The sequence below is a fragment of the Balaenoptera musculus genome, chromosome 14 (genome assembly GCF_009873245.2).
Source record: "Balaenoptera musculus isolate JJ_BM4_2016_0621 chromosome 14, mBalMus1.pri.v3, whole genome shotgun sequence".
NCBI lineage: Eukaryota > Metazoa > Chordata > Mammalia > Artiodactyla > Balaenopteridae > Balaenoptera > Balaenoptera musculus.
The window spans coordinates 7,944,290-7,970,978 of record NC_045798.1 but is presented as its reverse complement, the minus strand read 5'-3'; the positions used below and the strand labels follow the sequence as shown (position 1 = coordinate 7,970,978).

The window sequence follows — 26,689 nt, the reverse complement described above, 5'->3', positions numbered from 1 at the left end:
ATAGTGATCACATTATGAATGGCCTTGTGTGCTGAATCAAGGAGGTTAGACTTGACATTAAAGGGAAGGGGGAGAAGTGGATCAAACTTGGATCTCAGAGGTGTAGGGCTGGGTGATGGGCAAGAGGGGTTGGCTGGGGAAAGGGCCCCCAGCGAGGAGATTATTATAGTAGTTTGGGGAGAAGTGAAAGTTTGCAACAAGAGAAAAGGCATTCAGGAAGGATAAATAAGTATACAGACTAAGAGGCAGCTTAAATAGGGTATCAGCCATGATCTTTGGTTTGGAGTAATAGAAATTGGCTCTGGTTAGCTTCAGTGGAAAGGGACTTTATGTGAAGGCTATCAGGTAACTCATAGGCTCAATGGAGCGATTGAATAAGCAAGCTCTGAAAATGACCAGGAACCAACGGCAGCCAGGATGCCAGTGGCGCTGCCACCACTGGGAGCTCAGTGCGTCCAACACTTAGGCTCTCCAATGGCCACTTCTGCTGGAAGTCATTTCTCCACTGCCCCTACACACCCTCGAACATCAAAGTCAAAATCAAAACCACAATGAGATACCCCTTCACCGCCACAAGACTAATATGAAAAAGACAGACAATAACAAGTGTGGGTGAGCATGTGGAGAAATTGGAACCCTCATACATTGCTGGTGGGAATGTAAAATGGCACAGCTGCTTTGGAAAACAGTCTGGCAGTTTTTCAACATGTTAAATACAGAGTCACCATATGACCCAGCAATTCCCCTGCTGGGTATGTAGCCAAGAGAAATGAAAATATACATCTGCACAAAAACCTGTATACTTATCTTCATAGCAACATTATTCATAATAGCCAAAAAGTGGAAACAACCCAATGTCCATCAATGAATGAATGGACGAACAAAATGTGGTAAATCCATGTAATGGAATATCATTCAGCCATAAAAAGAATGAAGTATTAATACATGGGATGAACCTTGAAAATATGCTAAATAAAAGAAGCTAGGCACAAAAGGACACATATTGTATGATTCCATTTATGTGAAATGTCCAGAACAGGCAAATCCATCGAAAGAGGAAATAGACTCTTGGTTGCCTAAGGCTGGGGGGAGAAAGAATGACAGCAAATGGGTAGAGGGTTTCTTTTTTCGGATGACAAGAATGTTCTAAAATTGATTGTGGTGATGGTTTCACAACTCTGTGACTATACTAAAAAACACCTTAAAAGGGTGAATTTGGGGACTTACCTGGCAGTCCAGTGGTTGGGACTTCGCCTTCCAATGCAGGAGGTGCGGGTTCAGTCCCTGGTTGGGGAGCTGGGATCCCACATACCTTGGGGCCAAAAAAAAAAAGGCCAAGACATAAAACAGAAGCAATATTGTGGCGGGTTCAGTGGAGACGTTAGAAATGGTCCACATCAAAAAAAAAAAAAAAGAACAACCAAAAAAGGGTGAATTTTATGGTATGTTAATTATATCTCAATAAAGCTATTATTTAAAAATAATCAACTGGCAACCCAATTAAAAAAATGGGCAGAAGACCTGAATAGACATTTTTCTAAAGAAGACGTACAGGTGGCCAACAGGCACATGAAAAGATGCTCAACATCGCTAATCATCAGGGAAATGCAAATCAAAACCACAAAGAGATATCACCTCACATCTGTCAGAATGGCTATCATCAAAAAGACCACAAATAACAAATGTTGGCGAGGATGTGGAGAAAAAGGAACCAGTCACTATGTTATATTCCTCAAACATATTATATTGTAAATCAACTATACCTCAATAAAAAAGAAAATCAACCTACTAGACCATCCACCTGGGTAAAGTTGGCACCCATGCCCAGGACCTAACCCCCTGGGAAAAAGAGGGACAAGCCCCCTCTAGCTCCTGTAGTGGGGGGCAGCCTCCACCCACAAAGGCTCACCCAGAACTAGGAAGGGTATTCAGATGCTGGGCGGCCAAAATGACTGCACACGTGGGAGCGAGAGAAGACATTCGGGCAGCCTTCTGGATTCCTGACCTAAGAGCTCACCAAGCACGTTGGTAGATGCATTCCAACTCTGCTCCAGGTCACTGGGTCATGACCGGACTTCTGTGTTTAATCATTCATTGTTGGAAGAGCCTGCGTTACAGCGTCTCACCTCTGAACACATCTGTCTCTTGAAGCACTTTATATCTACTATCTCTGTTTCTATATGGCCTCAAGTGGCCCAACTTTTAGGCAAGCCAGTGGCTGCACGGATGGATATACAACTTGCCAGTCTATTAGTATTTGAGCTGGTGACCATTTTTAGAGCTGTAATTATAGGCAAGAAAAAGTAGGCAGAGAAGCAAATTGGAGTATTTGATTTATCAAAGAAAATGTTTTTAATGGCTCCCCAGTCTATCTGAAATTCATCATCAGGCCCACATTATGGGGGAGACCTTCCCTACGATAATTTGGGACCCTGTTGGGCTCCACCAGTGGCGTGCTGGTAAATATTTACTTGTCCTCTCTGGGTGGGGGAGGGACAGGAGGGTCCTGAGAGCACTCCCACAGGGCTGATTTGCAACTGTCCACATCCTGATGACTGTGGAGTGGGGAGCACCGGTCCAGAGACACAGTCAGGAGAACAGGGCTCTGGCCAGAACTCTGCTAACTGGCTGCGTGACTGGACGGTAGCGTCCCTTTTTTAAAAAAATATTTTATTTATTTATGTAGGCTGCACAGGGTCTTAGTTGCAGCACGTGGTATCTTCGTTGCGGCATGTGGCATCTTTGTTGCGGCATGCGGACTTCTTAGTTGCGGCATGCATGCAGGATCTAGTTCCCTGAACAGGGATCGAACCCGGGCCCCCTGCACTGGGGGCGCAGAGTCTTACCCACTGGACCACCAGGGAAGTCCCAGTAGCATCCTCTTCTGTGAAAGGAGGGAGGCTTCAGCCTCCGCAGCTCATCCTTTCTGTTCCTGTCTCCGAGGAAGGGACTGTATTTCATTCTGTGGTTGGAGTGTTCCCTTCATAGTTTTCCCTCTTGGCTGGGCCTTGCTAACGACCTGCTCCCCAAACACCAAAGCACCTCTGTTTATGAAAACAGCGCTCGGTTGCAAGTTGCTAGGCGAGGACCAAGGTGCCCAGAAGCACCAGGGCCAGGCCTGCATTTTCCTCACAATCACCCATCTCCATCTCTGTTCCAGAGTTATTCTTCCCCTCCCCACACCTCCCACCCCATGGTGAATGAGCCTTCATCCCCGGAGGAGGAGGAGTGATGTAAGGGTTGAATTTACCAGCCTAGGAAGAGTAGTTTGACTTCAAACCCCAGTGCGGGGCATACTGATGCAAATATCATCCAGGTCTGTTATTTAACAAATGCTTTCTGGTATCTAGCACTTACTGTGTGCCAAGCGCTGTTCTAAATTCTTGACAAATACTGTTTTGTTTTTTGTTATTGTTGTTGTTTTTAATTGAAGTATAGTTGATTGACAATGTTGCATTAGTTTCAGGTGTACAGCAAAGTGATTCAGTTATACATATATATGTATTCTTTTTCAGATTCTTTTCCCTTATAGGTTATTACAAAATATTGAGTATAGCTCCCTGTGCTATACAGTAGGTACTTGTTGGTTATCTATTTTATATATAGTAGTGTGTATATGTTAATCCCAAACTCCTAATTTATCCCTCCCCCCACTTTCCCTGACAAATACTGCTTTTAATTCACATAACTCTGTGAGGCAGGTCTTATTTTCATCCCCATTTTACAGATGAGGCACAGTTAGGTCAAGACACAAGCCATAACTAAGTAACTCACCTCTGGAACCCCATGATCACTCTTTTAACGTGTCTAAGATAATCACAAACATTCAGAGAGAGCTTGACTTCCAGTCTCTGGTAACTAGTTATACAGACTAACGCTCAAGCTGAAAGCAACTAAAAATGCTAGAACATATGCTAGAAAACATATTTTAAAAAATCCTAAAAGCCACCACATGCTGACAAGATTGTAAGGAATAGGCGAAACTGAAGGAAAAAGAGAACCCTGAAAGCTAATCCAGCAAGGAAGCCACTTGAACCCTGTAGATATTTGGCAAGTCTGGCATATTTGAACTTCAGTGTGAATGGTTTTTTTGAGGCAAGAGGTCGGAAATCAAAGTCCAGGGTCCACACTGGGTGGGAGATGAGACCTTGCCCAGTGGTGTGCTGGTAAATGCTTATCACCAGCTCTTGGTGGGGTTGGGAAAGGGTCCTGATGTATTATAGCATTGGCCAATTTCCATAGTGTAAATGCTCCGCCATGGCTGATTTAGAACTATTGATAGGAGGTCACTGAACAGAGTTGGAAAGCACAGGTTTGCCAGTCAGCTGCAGCACATCACTGACCCCACCCTGGGTACAGTAAGCAAATCAGTCTCACTCACTTAGGCAACCTATATTGGCATCACCTGGGGGTCCAGGGACCCACGAGCCCCGAACTTGGATGTTAGTCATTCTGCACTCGCAGTGCCCTCAGGAGTCTGGCAGAGCAAACGTAAAGCAACTCGAGAGGAAGGTAACTCCATTCTAGGCCTCAAATCATCCCTATAAATAAATTTTAAAATACAATGTCCAGCAAGGTCAAGGAGAACCGGACAGATCACAAAGAAATAGGACACCATGAGTAAGAACCAGCAGAAACAGACTCTCAGATACTTCAAATATCAGAATGATCAGACACAGACTATAAAACAAGTGTGCTTTGTTGAAAGAAAGAAGTGTAAAAATATCCGCAGGGGACAGGAAACTATAAAAAGTGCCACACTAGATTTATAAAGAACATTTGTAGAGAGCGTTATAGTTTAATCAGAGATCAAAAACACAAACACCTTCAGGGGCCACGTGGTAACACAAATGAGTACAGTGACTGAGTGACACGTTGGTGACCTAGTGAGCTTTATCTGAGGGGCACAGGGCTCCTCAGCTCCAGCTGATTGTTGCCATGTGGCACTTGGGGCCCAGTTTGCTGGTCTTCTGCTATCTCTAGAGAAGCTGGATATTTGGATTTCTTTTTATTGTGGCAAAATACACATAATGTAAAATTGACCACTGTAACAATTTTAAAGGGTACAATTCAGCAACAGAAAGCACATTCACAATGTTGTGCAACCATCACCACTACCTACTTTCAGAACTTTTTTATCACCCCAAAAGGAAAACCTGTACCCATCTGAAGTCACTCCCCATTCCCCCCCTCCCTGCAGTCCCTCCGGTTTCTGTCTCTAGGGATTTGCCTAGTCTAGATAACTCATATAAGTGGAATCATACAATATGTGTCCTTTTGTGACTGGCTTCTTTTACTTAGGATGTTTTCAAAGTTCATCCATGCTGTGGCATGTATCAGTACTTTATTCCTTTTTAATGGCTGAATAATATTCCATTGTATAGATATGCCCATTTGTCCATTCATCATTCAATACTTGGATTTTTAAATGTATCTTCCCATTTTTAATTCAAATATATGCTTTAAAAAGTTCTGTGTAACCTTAAGCATGTATCTGCTGGCCAGGTAAGTCAGAGGGCCAATGGTATGAGACCGCTGTTTTATGACCCACTGTTACATGTTTTCCCATATAATCCTCACATCAGGAACTTGGGGTTTGGGATGGTAAAAGGACATGCATAGGAAAAGGCCTGCAGTGCAGCTTCTACTCCGTATCGCCAGAAGCTTTTCTCCCCCAAACCAAAACCTCAGGAGAAAGGGCTTGGTTTTAGAATGAGCGGAAGACAAACATCTAGCTTATGGCTGTGTCCTTGAACTTCCCTGGGACTCAGTTTCCCTCCATGTAAAATGACTGATGTTGGGTTAGTTGATCTCCAAGGCACTGGGCTTGCTAACGGGGTCACTCTTTTTCCCCAGCATCCACCTGGGCACGAATTGGCTCTGGTCAATATAGTTTAGCTGCAGCTGAACACAAGGTTGAGGCCCCTGGCTTATCCTGGTAATTGTAGATTCGTGCGGAGTTGTCCTAAGGCACCGCGGGGAAGAAACCAGCCCGGAAGTCCTCCTTGTCGCTGGCCAGTCCATTTTACCTGCCAGGGTCATTTGTGAGGTGGCAGCACCTGGGCTGAGCCTGGGACTTACATCAGGAGTGGCTTAAACTCAACTCGTGGTTCTCGAACAGAAACCCCAGCGTGGGCCCCCTCACCTTATTTATGGCGAGGGCAACTTATCACTAGGAGGAAAGGTCTAAGAGCCCCTGTTGAAATGCTGATAAATAACCATCGAGCTTTTCCTGCGCCGAAAGCTGTTTCATAAGCAAGGTCGAACGTCTCTAGTGGTCACCCCAGGCACCTTTCCTCCCACCCTCGTTTTCCAGAGGGACGAAGGATAGGGAAGCGACGTCCTAGCTCGCGTATTTAAACCGGGCAGAGGGTCAGCACAGGTCCGCGTTTCTCAACACTTTCCAAGAGCACCTCGCGTCCCGAATCGGCGCCTTCAACTCGGAGAAGTCGGGAGCCCACAGGAAACTTCCATTACTGCAGACGCCGCCACACACCCCGGGCAGCGGATGGGCTGCCGCGCTGGCTCCCCAGGAATGCGCTCCCTCCACGGCCGGCCACCCCGCCGGCCCGCCCTCTCCCGGGGACCCCCCGGCACCTGCGGCCTCCGAGTAAGTGTCCGCGCGCACGTCCCCCGGCCCGCCTCCCCTCCGCGTGCCCGGAGCCGGGGGTCGCCGGGTGCCCCTCGCCGCCTCCCCGGGGAGCGGGGGGTCGCGGGCGCCTCCCCCGGGTGGACGGAGAGGCTCGCGGCGCTGCCCCGCGGCGGCAGCGGCGCCCGGAGGCCGCACTACCGGCGGCCGCGGCGGCGCTGCTCCCCCTGCTCGGTGCAGCTGCCGCCCGGCGCTTGCGCACTGGGCCCTGGGCGCGCGGCGGCACTAGGCTTTGTGTGTGTGTGTGTGTATGTGTGCGAGTGTGTGTGTGTCTGTGTGTGTGTGTGTGTGTCTGTGTGTGAGTGAGCGGGCGGGCGGGCGCGAGTGTGGCCGCCGCGGAGCGCGAGCAGGACCCGGCGGGCGCGCTCCCCCAGCCTCTCTCTCCCCGCCAGAACCATGTCGGGCAGGTCGGTTCGAGCCGAGACCAGGAGCCGGGCCAAAGATGATATCAAGAGGGTCATGGCGGCTATCGAGAAAGTGCGCAAATGGTAAGCGGAGGCGCCGGCTTGTTCTCTCGTTCGTTTGCAGGCACGCGCCGCGGCCGCCCCGAACCCCGAGACCAGATACAAAAAGCCGGCGGGGCGCAGCGCCCTGGGCCGCCCGCGGGCCCGGGAGTTGGAGAGGGCGGGCGGCGCGCGAGCCGGGTCACCTGCGCGCGGCGGGGGCCGCGGCCGCTGCCCAGGTGCGCTCGCGCCTGTCGCCCACCTGGCGCGGCGGCGGCAGCCTGGAGGCGACGGGCGCCCCGGGCCGGGCGGTGGAGCGGCGGGCAGTCCCCGGCGCGGCGCTCGGCTCCCGGGAGGGGGGCTCGGGGCCGGCCCCAGAAGCCATTTCGTTTGTGCAAGTCACATGAAAGCGGCTTCCCGCGCGCCGGGGCCGCGATGCCGGCGGCAGAGGGGAGAGCGCGAGCTCCATTGTGCAGGCACCGAGCGGGCCGCAGCCGCCGTCTCCGTCTCCTACCCGCGCGCCCCGGGCGGCGCAGCGCCGGCCCCCGCGCCCTTGCCCGCGCCGGGCCTCCCTCTCTCCCTCCCTCCCTCCCTCCCTCCCCGGCCGGCTGGCTCGCTCGCTCGCTCGCTCCCCGCCTCCCAGGCCCGGCGCCCTCGAGTCTGCGGAGTTTGCAGAGCGCGAGCCGTTTAAATTTAGCGCTTTGGGCTGCCTGGAGCGAGGGCTCTTGGCGAGAAAGAAAGATGGGGACGAGCGCGAGGAGGAAACGCCGGCGGCGGCCGCGGGGCCCGGGGCTCCGGGCGCCCCCCTCCCGCCCCGCTGTGCCCAGACCCGGGCGCGGGGGTCCGGGCGGGCGAATGTTGGGGGCCAGACCCCGGTCCTGGGCCGCGTCTGCCTGTCCGAACCCGGCAGCTCGCGTTTGTTTTGCGGAGAGAGCCGTTGTTTTTGTTCTCTGCGCGGGGGGCGAGGGGGACTCGGTGTCGGCTGTGCCGTTTCTCCAGCTCACGTTAGATTCCGTCCGGCGTGGCCTGGTTGTAATTAATACGACTGAACGTTTCCCCGGCCTCGTCCGGGTCTGTCTCGGAATCGGCCCGAGGGCCAGGCCCGAGGCGCGAGCCGATCGCCAGGTTGGGGCGGACTTGTTGAAAACTCCCAGCTCCCGGATTTCAACTTTATTATTTTTTTTCCCACGGCCTCACCAGGGTCAGGGAGGGAGAGGAGCCGCAGCGCCGTTCGAGTGTCAGCGCCCGCAGCCTCGTCCTGACTCTTTATTTAAAGCCTGCAAACCCCGCAGGCCCCGTGGCGGGCTCTGTTTATGTTTAGGGGTGTCATTCCTTGAGTAACGCCTCGCCTCGGTCCCTCAAAACCACTGGGGGCGAGCCTCCAGCCCAGCCGTGTCACAAGTTAGCTGTCCTTTCTGAGTCAAACCCAACAAAAAAGGCAAGAGGAAAATCAATAAAGTCCACGTGCTCCTGGGCCTCCTATGGAAAGGGCTGTCTGCAGATGGCCGGATGCCCGGCCGAGGGCTGGGTTTGGCTCTAGTGGGACAAAGAATTTTCAGAACCGTGAGAAGGGAAGGCCTTCCAAAGTTGAGATCCAAGTCTTCCCTGCCGTGGGAGCTCCCCTGGTGCGCAGGGCGCCCAGTGCCCGGACTGGAGCCATTTAAAAATGGCAGAAACAGCTGCAGGCCAAAATGCACACCGGAAAACAAGCCCACCACCCCCTCTCCTACGGGATTCCCAGAGGGAAGGCTGGAGTCGTCCCCTGCCTGAACGCCTGTGCAAAGAAAGAGCTGTTGTCTGGGCCTGAGTCCCTTCTGTCACCAGCCTGGAGGTGAGAAAGGGGTGGGGGCCAGCTGCTTTTCCGTGCTGCGGGAGGCTTGGCGGGGCCTTGCGCTCCAGGTTCCAGCCCGGCGGAGGCTCCTGCACCCTGACAGCTGCTCTGCTGGGAGGGCAGATGGAGCTGTGTGGGGTTTTCCACCCTGCCGGCCCCAGAGCAGCCGGCCTGGTGGCCCTCAGTGCTGCTCAGCACGCTGCCGGCCAGGCCTGTGTTTGGGGGGACGAGAGGAGAACGTGTCTCCCTCCCTTTTTTGTGTCTTGGGAAACTACGAGTCAAGTCCTCTAAAGACCTCAGGCTTTGGGATCTCATGGCTGGGCTTCCAGTGTGACCTTGGGCTAACCGCATAACTTCTCTAACCACGACAAGAGGCTTCTGTGCTACCTTCTCCCCTTCTGGAATAACATCATGTCTCGAAAAGCACTTATCCTGCACACAGGAGCAGTCATTAAATGCGGTCCTCACTGTGAGGTAGAAACTTGCATTTTGCTGATTTTTTTTCCTTTCTTTCTTTTTCTTTTTCTCCTGCCCATTCTAAGTAAAAAAAGACTTCGCCTTGTTTCCTGGGTTTCCCCAGCCCTGAGAAGCCAAATCTCACCCTCGCTGTGCCTTCAGAATGCGTCTTCCAGTCAGCCCTTGTGGTTTGGGGTTGTTTATTAACTGTGTGGCCACCAACCGTGCATTTCACCACTAGCTGGGACACTGGGTTGCCAGATTTAGCAAATAAAATTATGGGACACCCAGTTAAATTTGAATTTCAGATAAACAAAGAAATAATATTTTTAAATACTTCTTTTTTTCTTTTTTAGTCTAAGTATGTCCCATGCACTAATTGAGACATACTTACACTAAAAAAATTATTCGTCATTTATCTGAAATTCCAACTGAACTCTGCATCCTGTTTTGTTTGGTTTGGTTTGGTTTTTTTAAATCCAGAATGGAGGTGCCTGGCATACCACTTAGCCTGTAAGCCTAGGGTGGTATTTCTTCTCAGTCCCAGGGACCCCTAAAAATTCCCCCTTCTGCCAGCCCTACCCTTCCCCTGCCCTGGAAAAAGCCAGCAGCCAGCCGTGGCCACCCTGTCGGTAGCTGCCGGCCGTTTCTCCTCCCCTTTCTGTGGCCCAGCAAGGCAGGTCGGTGGAGTGAGAGGCAGCCAGAACACGGAGGAAGAACAAAATGGTGGGCTCCTTTTGGGGAAGCTGGGGCAGGGTTAGGAGGCCCGGTGTGGGCGGAGAAAAGCAGGGCAGGGGGAGTCCCTGGGCGGGAGGCAAAGGCTTGAGCCTCAAAGTAGGCTTAGGCCTGGGACCCCTGGATCCGTGGTCTGAAGGGTCCCTCGGTGGCTTGTGAAGACAGAGAGAGGCCTGTTCCCCGAGACTTCCCGCCCATCTCTGGGGGCGGGGGGAGGTTTGACTGTGCCTAGACCCTCACCTTGGTACTTCCAGGGGCACCCTTCTACCAGGCACAGGGCAGGTCAAGCGGGCCTGGGCCCAGTTAGGATGAGGCCAGCCGTAGCCAGGCCTCCTACGGCATCAAGGACTAGCCCTGGGAAGCGGATCGGAAGTGAGGGGTTCGGAGCCCCCTTTGAGGGAGTCAGGTCACCCTGGCTGGCTAGCCCTTCCTTGGACCTGACCTTGGGGGGACACTAGAAATTGCCCTCGGCCTAGAGAACCTGGGGAGAAGGGTGCTCATGGTTTACACAGGAGCCTGTGCTGGGGAGGAGCGTCTGGGGCTCTGTTCCTACAGCTGGGACCTCATTTGCTCCTTTTGTCCAGGAGCCCGAGCCTGGTGGGGAAGAGAGAGGCACTTAAGCCTGGCTGGTTACCAGGGGCCAGCGAGGCAGGAGGGCTCAGGCCGTGCCAGGGCAGCTTCGTGGCAAGGTTGGGCTGCGGCCTGGTGGTTGTGGTGAATCCGAGCCCAGTGCCTACAGGTGGTGAGACTTGGGGGATCCGAGGGAGCCACAGGGCCCCATCTGGAGAGAGTCAGTGCTCCTCGGGCCATGTGGGCCCCTCGTGGCCAGAACGTGTTTTTGAGAGTGGCCAGGAATCTGGATTTTAATGTGGGGTCTGACTTCTTTTTTTTTTAAGTCTGGCAATTGATTCAAATTTTTAAAAGTACCATGCAGGCCAGGCAAAACACGCCTGTTGGCCACTTGTTTGCCACTGCAGATGTAATTAAGTACAGCTTAATACCTTCCTTTGGGGTTGGGGGGCTGTGTTTTCTAGGGTGATGGGTTTGGAGGTGGTGTTGGGAACTCTCAGCTGCTCTCTGGAGTACCTGTGTCATTTCCCGAGGTGCTGCCGGGCCGCTGGCTTGGTGACACACCCGGCGCTCCCTGGTCGTGTGTCCGAAGTACCGGCTACTCACTCAGTGACTCGCCCCTGAGCTCTGGGGCCTGTGTCTCCCTGGGTGGCTGCTGGCCGGACACCAGGCTGAGGTCGGGTTCTCAAGGCTCTTCCCTCTGTCCCATGGCCCCTCAACGCCCACACCTAGAAATGCAACTGGAGAACGGTTTCTGATCCCTGGGGTGAGTTGGGAACTCGGGCCAAGGGAGGCACCAGAACCTAGCTGTGTTCAGCTCAGAACCTGCAGGGCCTGTAACCTCTCTGGGAAGCACCTGCCACTTGACACATTCATCTTGGCTCAGGTGTGGCCTGCGAAGCCCAGATCTGGCACACTTTCTGCCCTGAGAGGTGTCCTGTGTACTGCAAGTCAATTACTATTTTTTTTTTTTAAACACAATCAAGCCTTGGATTTGCTGACCTAGTGGGGCCCAGGCCAAGGAAGCCAGTTGAGGGGCTTGTGAGTAGTGAGTGCCTTTGGCCATTTGCGTGGGATTTGGGCGATTTGTGCTTCTTTGTCCAGCTTCTGTCTCCGATGTGCTCTGTGGAGTCATTTCTTAGTTTTTCACGGGAGACAGAAGAGCAGGGGTCAGAGCCCGTGTCCAGTCCTGGTTCTGCCGTTGACGAGCTGTGTGACCATGAGCGACTGGTATAACTTCTCTGGGCCTCCCATTTCCCCATCTATAAAGTGGGGTGACAGTAGTCTCCCTCTCATAGGCCTGCTGGCAATTGTCGGGAGAGAGAGCATGTAAGTAAAGTGCTTGGCACGGAAGCCCTCAGCGCACAATGGCCATTATGATTGTTACTTTGTCACCAAGGTTGTTTCTTGGAATGTCTCTGTCCCTTCCAGGCACCTGCTGATTATTCAGCATGGAGGTGGGGAAAGACTGGGGTTGTGGATCGTCCATCCTGCCTCTGAGAGGCTGGGGACAGGTGGTGGTGACTTAGGTGCCTGACTTTATTTAATTCTCTCAGGGCTAAACGGGGCAGGGATGGGGCAGGGGAGGCTGCTCCAAAAAGCAGTGTGGCCTGGAGATTGGAACACTGGCTCTGGGGAGAATGACTCCACCTCCCCCTGCCTCAGTTTCTTTATCTGTCAAACAGGAAAAGTGACAGTTACTGCCACAAGAGGTTATGGGAAGATAGAGTGTGTACAGTGCTTAGAACACAGAAGGCACTAGAAATGGTCATAGTAGAATAAGGAAAAGCCAGGCCCTAGCTTCGGACTTTGGGACCCGAGCAGGCACAGTTTGGGGAGTGGAAGTGTCCGTGATTTGGGTCAGCTGGTTTTGAGTGTGCTTGGGCACCCGGAACCCCCGGTGGTGAAGGGGTGCCAGGTGGCGGTAACGTGTCCCACCAGCTTGGGAGGGCTACTTGCCCATGGAGGAGAGGACCCAAGGCCAAGGTCTTGGTGGGGAGGCTGGACGAGGCGCCCACAGCCACACGTAATTCTCAGCTCTGGTGGACCCCGTGTTGCTAACATTGCTGAGGACTCCCGGCTGCTATGCCACCTGCAGCAGGTGTACGTCTGGCTGTCCCGTCAAATCGTGGACTCCAGAGCCCAGCTCCCTAGTTGAAACCCCAGCTTTCCTTCTGGGAGGGCTCTCCCTTAGCCGTGGTGTCCTCAGGCACGTGGTCTCTGGCTGTCACTCCTAGTGTTAGGGGCAGGAGGTGACAAGGACCTGACTTGTAGGCTGCCAGAGGTCGAGGACCGAAGTTGGGAGGCTGTGGTGATATAGCTAGAGAAGGACGATGCTCGAAGCAGAGAGGTAGGGGGAGAGAGTGGTAATTACCATCATTATTACCCTTAGTGGAAAGCAGTCACCCCCTTCCCTTCTCGTGGCTTGTGATTTGCTTCTCACCATCAACCTGCCTTTGGCCGCTGGGGGACCCTGGGCACTGTGCCCCAGGAGTTTAGGATGCGGCTGGGGGTGGATCGGGGGCAGCTGTGCAGACGTTAGGAGCTGAGACCCTGGAACTGAAGCCTGTCTCCGAACCGAGGCATAGGGTCTCGGGGCAGGCAACCTCCCGGCCGCGGCTGCCCGCAGACGGGGCTGTGCTTCCCTGTCGCAGCCCCTCGGTTTCAGCGTCTGGGGACTGCCCTTGGGGCCGAGGCCACTGGGCATCCAGGATCCCCCCTGCTCTCCATTCCCCGGGGCTGATCTAACTGGCGTTTGCCCGGAAGAGCCTGGGGTGGTTACTCATGCTGTCGGCTCCTGCTTCCCTTCCCACGACCTCGGAGGCATTGACAGGGGGCAGGGTGAGCCCCTGGGTGCCCTTGGGGAAGACCCTCCCACCCCCACGGAGGAAATGCCCTGTTGGTCTGAAGCCCTCTCTGCTGCCCAGAGGGGCTCGGGTGGCCCAGTTCGCCGGCTCTGGGGTGAAGGCTGGAGGAACCGGGGCTGATTCTCTCCATCCAGAGGAATCATCCCAGTGGCAGCCCCGCCCTCCCCTCCAGTCTTACCAGGCGCTCTCTTCCAGGCACGAGGAAGCTGTCAACATGCTTTGTCTCACTCGCGGCAGCCTGGAGAGATTGACGACCCCATCTAGCGGATGGGGAAACTGAGGCTCAGGCTGGTGAAGTGACTTGCCCAGGGGCCCCCCAGCCAGCAAGCGGTAGAGCTGGGATTCAAGCCCTCGTCTGTGTGATGCGGAGATGTTCTCTCAGCCCTGCCCGGAGCTGTCACCGTGTCACAGCTGCTCCAAGGGAGTGCGGCCTGTGCCCCCCACCGGCGTGAGCAGGGGCCTGCCCCCGAAGCCCCCTGGTAATGGGTTCTTCCTCGTCCTCTGCAGGGAGAAGAAGTGGGTGACTGTGGGTGACACATCCCTGCGAATCTACAAGTGGGTCCCTGTGACGGAGCCAAAGGTTGACGATGTGAGTATGTGGGGCCGGTCCCCTGGGGTGGGGCTGTCCATCCACACTCCCTCCCGTCACAGGGAGAGGGGGCTGTCCACGGCCACCCACCATGCGGGGACCCTGGTGCCAAGGCCACTTGGGCAGCAGAAGGACCCAGCTTAGGGCTGGAGAGGCTGCTGGACCTGTGTCTACCCCTCCCCCCATCATCCAGCCCCAGAGTCTGGCCCTCAGAGAGGTGGGAAATGTCCCCTGTAAGTCACCTCTTCGGGGCTGACAGCCCCATGGTTTGCCAGTGGGCACACTGCTTAGTGCAGAGGTATCCCCTCCCTGAGGCCCTGGGCACCATGGCTTTACGGTGGGCGTGGCGGTACCTGCAGACGGGCAGACCCTCCCCCATCATTGTAGTGCCGTTCTTGGCACCTGACCATCTGCCAGGCATTACTTTGTGGAGTTGAGCTCTTTTTTTTTTTTTTTTTTTTACATTTATTTATGTTATTATTATTATTTTTTTAAATTTATTTATTTTTATTTATTTATTTTTAGCTGTGTTGGGTCTTCGTTTTGTGCGAGGGCTTTCTCTAGTTGCGGCGAGCGGGGGCCACTCTTCATCGCGGTGCGCGGGCCTCTCACTATCGCGGCCCCTCCCGTTGCGGGGCACAGGCTCCAGACGCGCAGGCTCAGTAGCTGTGGCTCACGGGCCCAGTTGCTCCGCGGCATGTGGGATCTTCCCAGACCAGGGCTCGAACCCGTGTCCCCTGTATTAACAGGCAGATTCTCAACCACTGCGCCACCAGGGAAGCCCTGGAGTTGAGCTCTTTATCCACTCTGGACAAGGGAGGACACGGGCTCAGAGAGGCGAAGCCGTTTCCCCAGAGTCACACAGCAAATGTCAGGTCTTCTGACTCCAGAGCACATACTCTGTCCACTCTTGGAGAGCCTTCTGGTGGTTGGAGCTGCAAGTTTGGTGCGGAGAAGCAGGGGCCACTGACGGGAGGGTTCCGGGAGGGGCGGTGACTGTGACCACTAGGGGGAGCCCTGGTGGCTGTGCTCGATCTCAGGGAGGCATTGATGACAGGCCTGCCCCGCATCACGGATAGTTTTTCAGCTTGGTGGCTCCCAGGCCAGTTACCCTCAAAGACCCCCAGGTCAGCTGCTCTCATTTCCAGTCAAAATCCAGAATGGTCCCACTGACAGGCCTTTGCATGGGCTGTTCCTCCTGCCTGAGTGCCTTCCCTACTATGCAAGGATGGCTCAGCTCACACTGACCACATGCCTCCAGTCGTGACAGTGGGCATGACTGGTAGGTTTCTAGGGGCCATAAGGCGGGGCAGAGACTTCCCTGGCGGTCCAGTGGTTAGGATTCCACACTACCACTGCAGAGGGCACGGGTTCGATCCCTGGTCGGGGAACTAAGATCCTGCATGCTGTGCGGCGTGGCAAAAAAAAAAAAAAAAAAAAAAAACCGCGGGATAAAGCCTCCCTCCACAGTCTCCAGTGACCTGCCCCACGAGTCTTGGGTCTCCTGGCAGGGCTGAGGCTCCATTCTTGACCCTTTGATCCCATGCGGCCCCTGGGTGGGTCGGTGCTGGGCTGAGAACGTGGGGGCTTTTCATCCCTTCTGGTCCTCGCCTGGGCTGGTTCGTGGAGCCACCAGGGCTGCTTTCCCCAGAGGCACCGACAGAGACTGCCCTGGCCTTTGGTGCCGGCCGTTCCGGAGGGAGAGCAGAGTGCAGCCAGCCTCCTCGAAGGCAGCTCCTGGCTCTTGCCCACGTCTGCGCCTTGCACATCATTAGGTGTTGTATAAACGCCGGTTGCATTTGAGAAGACGTGGTCCCTGCTCTCAAGGAATTTATAATCTTGTTGGGGGAAGATAATTATAGAATAGCATGAAACAGACATCAGGGAAGTGCCAAATGGATTGTGATGAAGGAGAGAATGTAATATATGGGCTGTCAGGAAGGACAGGGCAGCCTGGGGCTGGGCGAAGACCTCAAGATTTGGATTTGGACAGACTACCCCCAATTAACCTGTGATGCCAGACAGGTGACCCCACCTTGCTGGGTTAGTTCCCTCTTTTGTGCGGTGGAACAGTAACATCCGGCTCCTGGGGTTTCTGCAACAGAGCAAAGGCAGTATATCATATGGGAAGAACTTAGCTCAGCACAGCTGTGCAGACAGTGCTCGGATGCTAATTCGCTGTCATCTCTGAGCCAAGATGTACAATACTCCTCCCCCCTTTCCCTAGGGTGGTGGGTCCCACGCCTGGCTGAGCATTAGATCCCCTGGGAGTCACAACAAAATGCAGGTTCCTGGGCCTCACCCTGGATAGCTGAATCCGAATCTCTGATGGTTGTGGCCGGTAATCTGCAGTGGGAAGGGATAGCTTTTCAGGTTCTTGTTTTTGGTTGGTTTTTTTTTGGCCGCGCGGCATGTGGGATCTTAGTTACCTGACCAGGGATCAAACCCATGCCCCCTGCATTGGAAGCGTGGAGCCTTAACTACCTGACCGCCAACGGAACTCCCTCTTTTCTTGTTTTCAAACACCCAATAATGACGTAGTTACATCTTTTTTCTTTTTCTTCAGAACTCTTGAAAATTGTCTTCTCTTAAATAGGTAGAACATGTTACAAAATTCAACTGTTACTTTAAAACTCTTTTTTAAAACTAAAACGATTCACATGCCATAAAATTCACTCTTTTAAAGAGTGCCAGTCAGTGTTGGTATATTTACAGTTGTGCAACCATCACCGCTGTAATTCCAGAACATTTTCATTACCCTGAAAACAAAACGTATACCCTCCCCAAGATCCTGGAAACCACCAGTCTACTTTCTGTTTCTATAGGTTTGCATATTCTTCAAACTTTAAGAACTTTAAACTTTAAGACTTCAAGTCTTATCTTTTTATACATCTGCTTCCCATTCCCGCTGAACACCTCCAACCCCATCCAGCTCTTTTCCTTGGAGACAACCAGTATTTGTTTATCCTTCCAGAGAGCTTGTGCACACAAAAATACAAACACACGCTCATTTATGCTCTTCCTTTACCACCAGTGGCAGCATTCTGTTCACATGTTCTGCACCTTTCTTTTATACATCTTGGAGATACTGAAATATTTTAATATGTGGATATTTCTGCGGATCCTTCCATATTAGTACCGGAAGAGCTTGTACTTGGACTCTGTAATTGTTGCATCCCACTGCGTTGAGTAAATGTACTGTAATGTGTTTAACAAGGCTTTTACCAATGGACACAGGTTGTTCCCACACAATTCCAAAAATGGAAGCACGTACAAAAAACATCCCCTTGACCTTGCCCTCCTCCCCTGGGCTTTCCCTCCTCACCTGGTCCCCAGTGTTGGGCCGGAAGTCAGCTGACTGCCTTTGAGGAAGGCAGTCCCAGGGGCCTGAAGATAGTGGAAATGTGTGAGCTGTCTTTTCCATCCCTCACCTGGCAGCCCTGTACTGTACCTGCTTCGGGCAGGGTGACCATGGCCTTTTCCCCAGAGGAAATTCCCGCCAGCCAGGGTGTTTGCATGCCTGCGGGGCTGGCCGCAGAAGCAAGGCAGCCTTGCCCCCAGCCCCCCAGCCCAGCCCCGGAAGCCTCCCCTCCACAGGGCTCCTTGATTCCAAAGCAGGTGAGGCTCCTCATGGGACGTGTTCACATGCGGGCCAGTGGAGCCCTCCAGAGCCCTGGGGGCTCCAGGATGAGTCAGCGGAATAAAATATTCACCCCGCTCCCCAGGGTCTCACTCGTGCGTGTGCACACACACACAGTTGGTGACTCGGTTTCTTCATCCTTTTCCTCCTCCAGAAAAACAAGAACAAGAAAAAGGGCAAAGATGAGAAGTGTGGCTCAGAGGTGACCACGCCGGAGAATAGCTCCTCCCCGGGAATGATGGACATGCACGGTGAGCTCCCCGCTGCCAGCGGCCAGCCGGGCCCCTCTCCTGCCCGCAGCACTTGGTTGTGTTTTTGTTTTACCAGCAGGTTTGTTCACATTCCAGTCGAGGGGTAGGAGGGCTGGGCAGGACCGGGAGGCTTCTGTGCCAAGGAGGAGGCTCAGCAGAGGAGGAGAAGCTGCTTTTCCCAGAGCAGCAAAGCCAAGAAGCATAAAATGAGCCAGAGACATTGAATAAGACCTCCTTCTCACCCAGTGACACAAATGTCACAGGACATGTTCTGTTAGTCCCATGTGCCCAGGAAGTTTTTGGGGGGAATCTTATCTTTTTCCCTCCTGGGCCTGACTTAGCATATCAATGACTCTTATTACCTATTTCCTATTTCGCTTGGGCTACTGGGAAGCTCTAACTGGATTTCTGACTTCATGTGAATCAGTCTGGGACCCTGGGACCTTCCCTTCTACATCGACTGCCTAACTTCCTTTGCTGTCTTATTTCAAAAGTTGTAACCAGTGTCCCACTGATCAGATCCAGGCTGGTGACATGCTTTAGCCAGTCTGCAGTTGTTTTGATGCTGCTGGTGGGGTTTTTTTTTACCTTTTTATCTGAGGAAAGGCACAAATCGTAAGTGTGTGGCTGCATGAGATGTTCACAAACTGCGCACACCTTTGTCACCAGCCCAAATCAGGACAGAATGTTCCTGGCAATCCCCGTGGTGTCCCCTCCCGGTCATTCCCCTCCCTGCCATGGAAAACCACTACCTGACTTCTCACCTCAGAGATTTGAACCAGAAGTTTCTAAAAAATTGAGTTTCTGATATTTATAAATCAGAAAATCTGCATTTCTCCCATCCTTTGAGAAATCAGATCCGCCAGCCCTTGGGCATGTTCTTCCTCGAGGCCGCGGCCCGCTGGAGCAGGAGCAGCTGTCCCTGCGGGGAGAGCGTGGCCTCTCCAGGCCCACCAAGCTCACCTCCTGTTTTGTCCCCAGCCTGGCCCTGCCGGTCTAAGAGCTCCCAGCACTTGCCTTTCTCTGTCTTGATCACAGTTTCAGTGTCTTTGTACTTCTGACCACCCAAGCCTTTTTGCGCAACAAGGTGATGTTAGATAGATAAACAAGTAAATCAAGAGGGAATATTGGTTGGATCTAGTTCCTAACCCTCCAGGTCCGGGGCTGTCTTACCCTGGGGGAAGGGAGGCCAGCAAACTTCCCCATTTGCCCAAACTGACTAGTCTGGAAAACAGTCACAAGCTCCAAGGGCAAGGAGTCTTGCTTGTTGCTGAATTGGCTTCAGAGAAGCACAGTGGGAGTGTTCGCTGACAGTTAACGTGTCAAAGTGTCACACACACACACACACACACACACACCAACAACTGGCCGTATAATTGTAGTCGGGATGCATTTCATTTTCAGAAATAGGTATTTGAGTTGGGACATACCCTGTCCCTCTGTCACTGGTCAGCAGCGCCACTCTCTGGGGACCGAGGAGGCCCCTGGCCTGGCTCAGTTTCAGTTAATTCATAGAATTACAGGTGAGAACCTTTTCGAGCGGAGGGCAGGATCCCACCTGGATTCTAATGTGACTCTCCTAGGATCTACCCGTCATGGCGCGATCCTGGGCTAGGTATTGAACACGTAGCCTTGGGGTGGTAATGCCTACTTCACAAGGTCGTTATGAATATTGAATAAGATAATCCCTTAAAGGCCTTGGCATGTCAGTCGCTAACATTTAAGAAGCCGTCACAGTGTGCCAGGCATCTTGCTAAGCCCGTTTTGGGCCTTGCCTCATTTAATCCTGGTGATGAGCCAGCTTTGTACAGGTGATGAAACTAAGGCTCAAGGAGGCGAAGTAACTTGTCCAGAGTTAGGAAGTTCATAAATGCCAGTGCTGGCATCTGCGGTCCTTTGGAGGAGGCAGAATTCAAGTTCATGGCCACTAGCCCAGACTTAACACCCCAGAAAAACCTAGAATACTGAGCGACCCAGGTCCCCGTCTCAGGAACCATGCTCACCTTCCATTTTAGTACATGTGCAGCCAAGAAAGACCAAGTCCGACTGCAGGGAGTGAAAGCTCAGGGAAAGCTATGGGCCTGGTTAGAGTTATCTGGAAGGCTACAGGCGGGAGGATGGGTACAGGAGGACATGAAGGGACAGGGCATCTGCATCCAGCTGTTTAGTCTCCAGGATCCACCTGAGGTCAGCCCAAGCATCAGGGTCACGCCGTTACCAGGTTACCAGGCAAGGCTCAGGGCAGCTGACTTGTTAAACATTAGCGCTTACTGTCCTTAATTAGCATGACCTAATGCTGGGACCCATAGGTTGAGCCTCTGCCTTCTGTGCTTCCAACACACATGGCCATGTATCTTGGCATAGGAAGGAGGCTGAGATTTTCTTGAAAGGTAAATCGAGGGAGTTTATATCTTTTTTTTTTTTTTTAAGTCCCAGAATTCACGAGAGGATGCTTTTGTGTAATGAGCGCCCCAGAGTACACTTAAAATAAGATGCAATTTACCAAGTCAGGGCTGCAGGGCTGCCTGCCGCTTCCTCACCAGATTGAGGTAGAGGAAAGACTCGGGGTTTGGGGCTGGGCAGACCAGCCCGAGCCAGGGGCTCTGCTGCTGGGACTCAGTTTCCCCATCTGGGAGGTTGTTGAGATTAAACGAGGTGACTGTAAATGCCCTGGCCTGGTGCCCAGCATGTAGTAGGTGCCCTGGATGTGTCGATGTGCTTCTCGTTTTCTCTCCTCTCCTTCCTTCCCTGTCTCTGTTTCTTTCTTTCTCTCTCTCTCATTTTTACAAAAATGGCCTTGGTCCCAGGTGCACAGCATGGCCCAGAAAAGCAGGGTAACACCACGTGGGTATCCATGGTTTAAAATGACTCTTTGCTCGCTTCTCGGCCTTTCGGCTAAGATCAAGTGTGGTATCTGTTCTTATCAGTTTAATATCTGATATGTCCTCTATCCAAGGAAAATATATTGAACGGATTTTTGGAGCAGGCAGTTGGAATAGGAGCTTGCTATGTGTGGATGTGTGTCCCCTCCACATGTCGACCTGGTATTGCAGTACCCCCAGGAATGGTGCACCCCCTTGGGGAATAACTCAGTATCCAAAGGCAAACTGTGGGGCCTTCCGTGGCGGTCCAGTGGTTAGGACTCGGCACTTTCACTGCTGAGGGCCCGGGTTTGATCCCTGGTCAGGGAACTAAGATCCCACAAGCCTCACGGTGCGGCCAAAAATAATAATAATAATAAAATAAAATGACTCTTTGTGCCCAAGAAAGGGTGTCCAGGGCAAGGGGGGGATGTGGCCCAGGATCCCCAGCTTGGCTCCCCAGCTCAACCCCTAATGCCCTTGCCCAGCTAACTTTCTTCCCCTTCCTTTTTTATTATGAAAAAAATGTCATAATAGAGAATAGTAGAGAGAATAGTATGATGAAACCCATATGCCTACCCACCTAGGCTTTCATAACGTTATGCCACATTTGCCTCATATATTTTTTTTAATGTGTTAAGTTTTTTAATTGAACTACAATTTACAAGTAAAAAAATGCACAGCTCTTGAGTGTAAAATTCAGGGAATTCTGACAATTGTATGCAACCCGTGCTAGAAGATTTTAAAGTACATTTCCCCACATCATGATACTTAAGTCTGTACCTAAACACTTCAGCACACATCACTGATAAATGACATTTCTATCTACCCACTGTACCATTATCACTGCTAACAAAATTAATTCCTTACTTTTAAACTCCAGACTGTATTCAGATGCCCCATTTGTCCCCAAATGTCTCTCAGAGCTGGCACATTCACAACAGGGTGCAGGTGAACTCCACACGTCATGCCTAGTTGTTAGGTCTCTTAAATTTCTTTAATCTGTAATACGACAGTAATCTTCCCTGCTTCTCCTTTTATTTATTTTTTCTTTAGTTGCATTGACGTGTTGGAAAGCCTGGGCCGGTTGTCCTATAGAATATCCACTTTCTGTTGTGAACTTGTTGCTCTCTCTCTCTCTTTTATTTTGTATCGAGTGGAATCGGTCCAGAGCTGGATCAGATCCGATGAAACGGTTTGACAGTGCTGCCTTGTGGGACCACGCTTTGGCCTTTGCAGTGCTTCAGAGCCAGGCCCACAGGATGTCTGGTTTCTTCACCCAGAATGAGACCTCACGTGACCCCCAAAGATTTTGTTTTATTTATTTATTTTTGGCCGCACCGCGTGGCATGTAGGATCTTAGTTCCCCGACCAGGGATCAGACCCGAACCCGTGTTGCCTGCAGTGGGAGCTCGCATTCTTAACCACTGGACTGCCAGGGAAGTCCCCTTTTTTTTTTTTTTGGCCCAAAGATTTTCAATGTGCTGGGCCACCGTCTAAGGTCGGCTGCCGCTAACACAGGAGTCCCCTCAGTGAGTCGGGGAGGGGGAGCTCAGATGAGCCTCCACCCCGCGCAGGACATGTGGGGAGGCCCTGGGTGGGCAGCTCAGGGACCTCAGGGGGAAGAGGGGTCTCCTCCCCCGGGAGAGCATCCTGTCGGGCTGTGGGCAGCAAGGCCGGGGGGACTGAGCCCCCACCCCACCCCCCACGCCTTGAGTCAGCACCCGCGGCATTTCACGCTGTGGTTCTGTTCCCCCCGTGCAGACGATAACAGCAACCAGAGCTCCATTGCAGACGCCTCCCCCATCAAGCAGGAGAACAGCAGCAACTCCAGCCCCGCTCCCGAGCCCAACTCGGCCGCACCCGGTGATGGCACCGACGCCAAGGCGGACGAGGCCCAGGCCGATGGCAAGGAGCTCCCCGGGGCCGAAGGTATGTGCCCTCAGGGGCTGGGCTTGGAGGGGCCTCTCTCCAGCCAGCCTTCAGCCAGGCAGTTGGAAGGGTCTTTAAGGAGGTCCTGCCAAGTGCCAGCCCCCAGAAGGTGACGGTAGAAGAAAGGTGTAATGCCTGGAGCTCGTATTCTTGAGGGGCAATTAAAAAAATCATACAATGTAATATTTGGAAAATAAGTGCTTTGGAGAATTATAAAGTAAGAAAGGGGAGTGGGGTAGGGTTGCATCTTAAACAGGATGGTCAGGGAAGGCCTCACTGAGAAGTTGACATGAGAGCAAACGAGGCTCAGGTTAGGGGAGGGAGCAAGCCAGGTGGGAGAAGAACACTGGGGGCAGTGCAAAGGCCCTGTGGCAGAAGCGTGCTCAGAGTGGCTGGAGGAGAAGGCATGAGGGTCTCAACAAGCGAGATGAGGTCAGAGAGGAGGCAGGACCTCGAGTGTCAGGGCTCATGGGCCACTTCACAGACCCGGGTCTTTATTGCTGAGTGAGACAGGAGCCTTTGGGAGTTTGAATGCCGTGATATGAAGGATCACCTTGGTTGCCGTGATTGAGATCAGATAATGGGGAGGCCAGGGCGGAGGCAGGGAGACCAGCGAGGGGGCTACTGTAGTTGTCCAGATGGGAGAGGATGGTGGCTGATGAGGTGGTAAGAAGGGGTCTGATGGTGGAGGACGTGTGTATACGTGTATATGTGTATGTATCGGTTTGTTTATTTTGAGGTTTCCGGATTCTCTTCATGTATTTATTTTTTTAATCTTGAGTCTTTTATTTATTTATTTATTTTAATGTTTATTTATTTGGCTGCACTGGGTCTTGGTTGCGGCGCACAAACACTTATTTGTGGCATGTGGGATCTAGTTCCTCAACCAGGGATCGAACCCGGGCCCCCTACATTGGGAGCGCAGAGTCTTAGCCACTGGACCACCAGGGAAGTCCCTCTGGATTCTCTTTAAATGAAAAATTTTCCAGTATACAGAAAAATTGAACAAATAGTATAATACTCTCCTGTATACCCACCAGCCAAACTCGTCAGTTGTTAACGTTTAATGTTTTGGGGTTTTTGGTTTTTGTTGGAGGGGGGTTGTGGTTTGGTTTTGGTTTTTTTTTTTTTTTTTTTTTTTTTGCTTTGCTTAAAAGTATTTTTTTCTGAGGCCATTTGACATTGAGTCGTAGACCTTATGACGTTCTGTCTCTAAACACTTCAGCATGCATCTTTTAAAAATAAGGACATTCTCTTACGTAGTCACGATGACCATTATTGCATCTAAGAAACTGAACAGTAGTTCCTGATTGTCTAATATCGAGGTGTGTTTCGGGGGCAGAGGTGAGAGTGTGTTCGATGGGTGGTGTGTGGGCTGTGAGAGAGGGGAGTGCAGAGTGACTCTCAGCACCTGGAGGGACGGCCTTGCCGCCACCTGTGATGGGAGAGGTGGAGGGGCGGGGCCGGTGGAGTGTGGAGGGGCGGGGCCGACAGGGTGTGGAGTGTGGAGGGGCGGGGCCAGCGGGGTGTGGAGTGTGGAGGGGCAGGGCCAGGGCCATCTGGAGTGCCTGCAGATGCCCGAGTGCAGAGTTTGGGGTTCCAGGGAGAGGTCCGGGCTGATATGCTCTTACCTGGTGGGGCAAGGCAGCTGGCCTGGAGTCCGGGCTTCCAGATGCTTGGGGAGGGCGTGCATCTCCTTGGGAGAAGACCGTCCTGTGTTGTGGAGTTCATTCACATCCCCTTCCGTTCCGTTCCACACACTTCACCCACGTCAGCCCCATGCAAAGCTCCATGCCAGTCCTGGGCGACAGTCAGCTGAGTCCCACTCCTGACTCCCAAGAACTCATGGACAAGACAAGCATTGAAGCTGAGAATTACAGTCTACAGAGGTCGCAGACAGACTAGATCAAGCATGTGGTGTGCGGGTGTGACCATGGAGCCCAGTGGTGTTTTTATTTTTAATTGGAACTCGATGCCGAAATTTTTTTTTTTTATTGGAGTAAAATTGCTTTACAATGTTGTGTTAGTTTCTGCTGTACAATGAAGTGAATCAGCTCTATGTATACCTATATCCCCTCCTTCTTGGACCTCCTTCTCCCCGCATCTAGGTCATCACAGAGCACTGAGCTGAGCTCCCTGTGCTTTACAGCAGGTTGTCAATGCCGAAATTTAAAAGTTGAGCAGTTTCACTTAAAATAAGATCGATTTCCAGCCTCTCTTGAAAAGTGGGAAGATCTGGCAATACTGGACCTGCATTTCCATTGAGCAGCAACCAGCTAGAGCAGAGATGTGGCTGCCTCTCCAGAGAGGGCCAAGAGGACCTACATTCACCAGTTACCACACTCCCCACCACGCCCTATTGTCTCCCTGACGCTGAGGCCAAAGGCAGTTGCCATGTATTACAACGTGAGATCACTGTTGTTTTCCGTTTTTGTTTGTTTGTTTTTTGGCTGCGTGGCTCGTGGGATCTTAGTTCCCCGACCAGGGATTGAACCCGGGCACTTGGCAGTGAAAGCACAGAGTCCTAACCACTGGACCGCCAGGGAATTCCCTGTTTTTCTCATTGTTGATTTAAAAGGAAAGTTAATATGTTTCTTGAACCTTTTTCTCTAGTAAGAGTGGAAAAGTAAAAGGCTGAGAGGTTGGGGGAATGCACATTTCTTTGAGGAAGAAGAGAATATTCCTTTAGATTTTCTTTACAAAGCTTATTTGTGTCTGAATTAAATATTTGACTCATTCATGGCACTGCCTGGCCCCTAAGGGGGCTTTTGAGCTCACGGTGAGATGCAGTAAGGAAAGGGAGCCTGGAAGGCTTTCCAGAGGAGGTGCTGTCTGACTTAGTCTTAAAGGATGAGCAGAGGTAGGAGGGAACTGAGCAACCCAGGCAGAAGGGACTGCAGGGCAGTGCCTGGGGACCTGCGGGGGAAGATGTCCATGTGCCAGGAGCACCTCTGTGCAGGGGGTGCAGGTAACCCTACACAGGGGAAACAACCATGAATTAGGACGCAGACTGAAGTGCGCCCCCAGCTCTCCAGGGTCCTCCCCCTCCTCAGGGCGGACCGCTGCTGAGTCTGTTTTGAAGCCTTCCAGAGGTAGTCTGCACCTAGAAGCATCTGTATGAGATGATAACCTTTCTCTTTAGAACGCTTTCACTTAGCCATCACCATGGAGATAATTCCACGTTAGGACACACGGATTTGTCTTATTTTCTTTACCAGCCTATCATTCAATGACGTGAATGTGCCATGATTTATTTAAATAGTCCCCGCGTTGGTGGTCATTTGGGTTGTTTCTGTCTTTTTCCTACACCGACAGTGCTGGAGGGAGTCTTGTGTGCACGCCTCTTTGCCTCTTTGCTCAGGTGTGAGTGGGTGTGTACGACGCGGCCCTGGAAGGGGGCTGTGGAGACGAAGGGCACGCCCTCCGTAGGCCCTGCGGGGTCTTCCTCCAGCGAGCCGGTGGGCGGAACGGCAGAGCAGGGCCTTTCAGCCTGGGCACTGTGGGCATGTGAGGCCGGATGAGTCTTTGCTGTGGGGTGTCCTGTGCGTGGCGGGGTGTTAAGAAGCACCCCTGTCACTAGATGCCAGTAGCATGCCCCACCCCCAGTCGTGACACCAAAAATGTTTCTAGATGGGGCCAAATGTCCCCTGGGGGAGCAGGGGACAGAGTCGTCCCCAGTTGAGAACTCTGTCCCAGGGACTTTGGCGCCGCCTTCTCCCGTGTACAGCACGTGGGCATCCCCTCTCGTCCCCATGGGGCCCCCCGCCCAGGCCTGGCGGGGGGAGGTGCTGGGACGGGGCCGTGGACACAGGACGAGCTAGTCACATCCGAGCCGACCCTTGCTGGCCGAGTGGCCTCAGGCCAG

The 26,689-nt window shown here is 52.6% G+C and overlaps 1 protein-coding gene and 1 pseudogene across 4 annotated transcripts in view; both read left to right on the top strand.

Annotated features, from left to right (window-relative positions):
- The first annotated feature begins 5,313 nt into the window (after positions 1–5,313).
- Positions 5,314–26,689, top strand: part of BCL7A (BAF chromatin remodeling complex subunit BCL7A) — a 30,906-nt gene continuing 9,530 nt past the window's right edge. The window contains exons 1-5 of one of the 4 annotated variants that reach the window (XM_036823695.1): positions 5,314–6,610; positions 7,042–7,137; positions 14,059–14,140; positions 17,935–18,031; positions 22,657–22,824. In XM_036823695.1, the coding sequence (XP_036679590.1) occupies positions 7,046–7,137; positions 14,059–14,140; positions 17,935–18,031; positions 22,657–22,824 (439 nt within the window). In that variant the 5' untranslated portion in view covers positions 5,314–6,610; positions 7,042–7,045. Of the gene's footprint in view, positions 6,611–6,911; positions 7,138–8,752; positions 8,924–14,058; positions 14,141–17,934; positions 18,032–22,656; positions 22,825–26,689 lie in introns of those variants that run through there. The other 3 variants (XM_036823697.1, XM_036823694.1, XM_036823696.1) reach the window with 3 other exon arrangements.
- Positions 20,907–21,109, top strand: LOC118880426 (annotated as a pseudogene).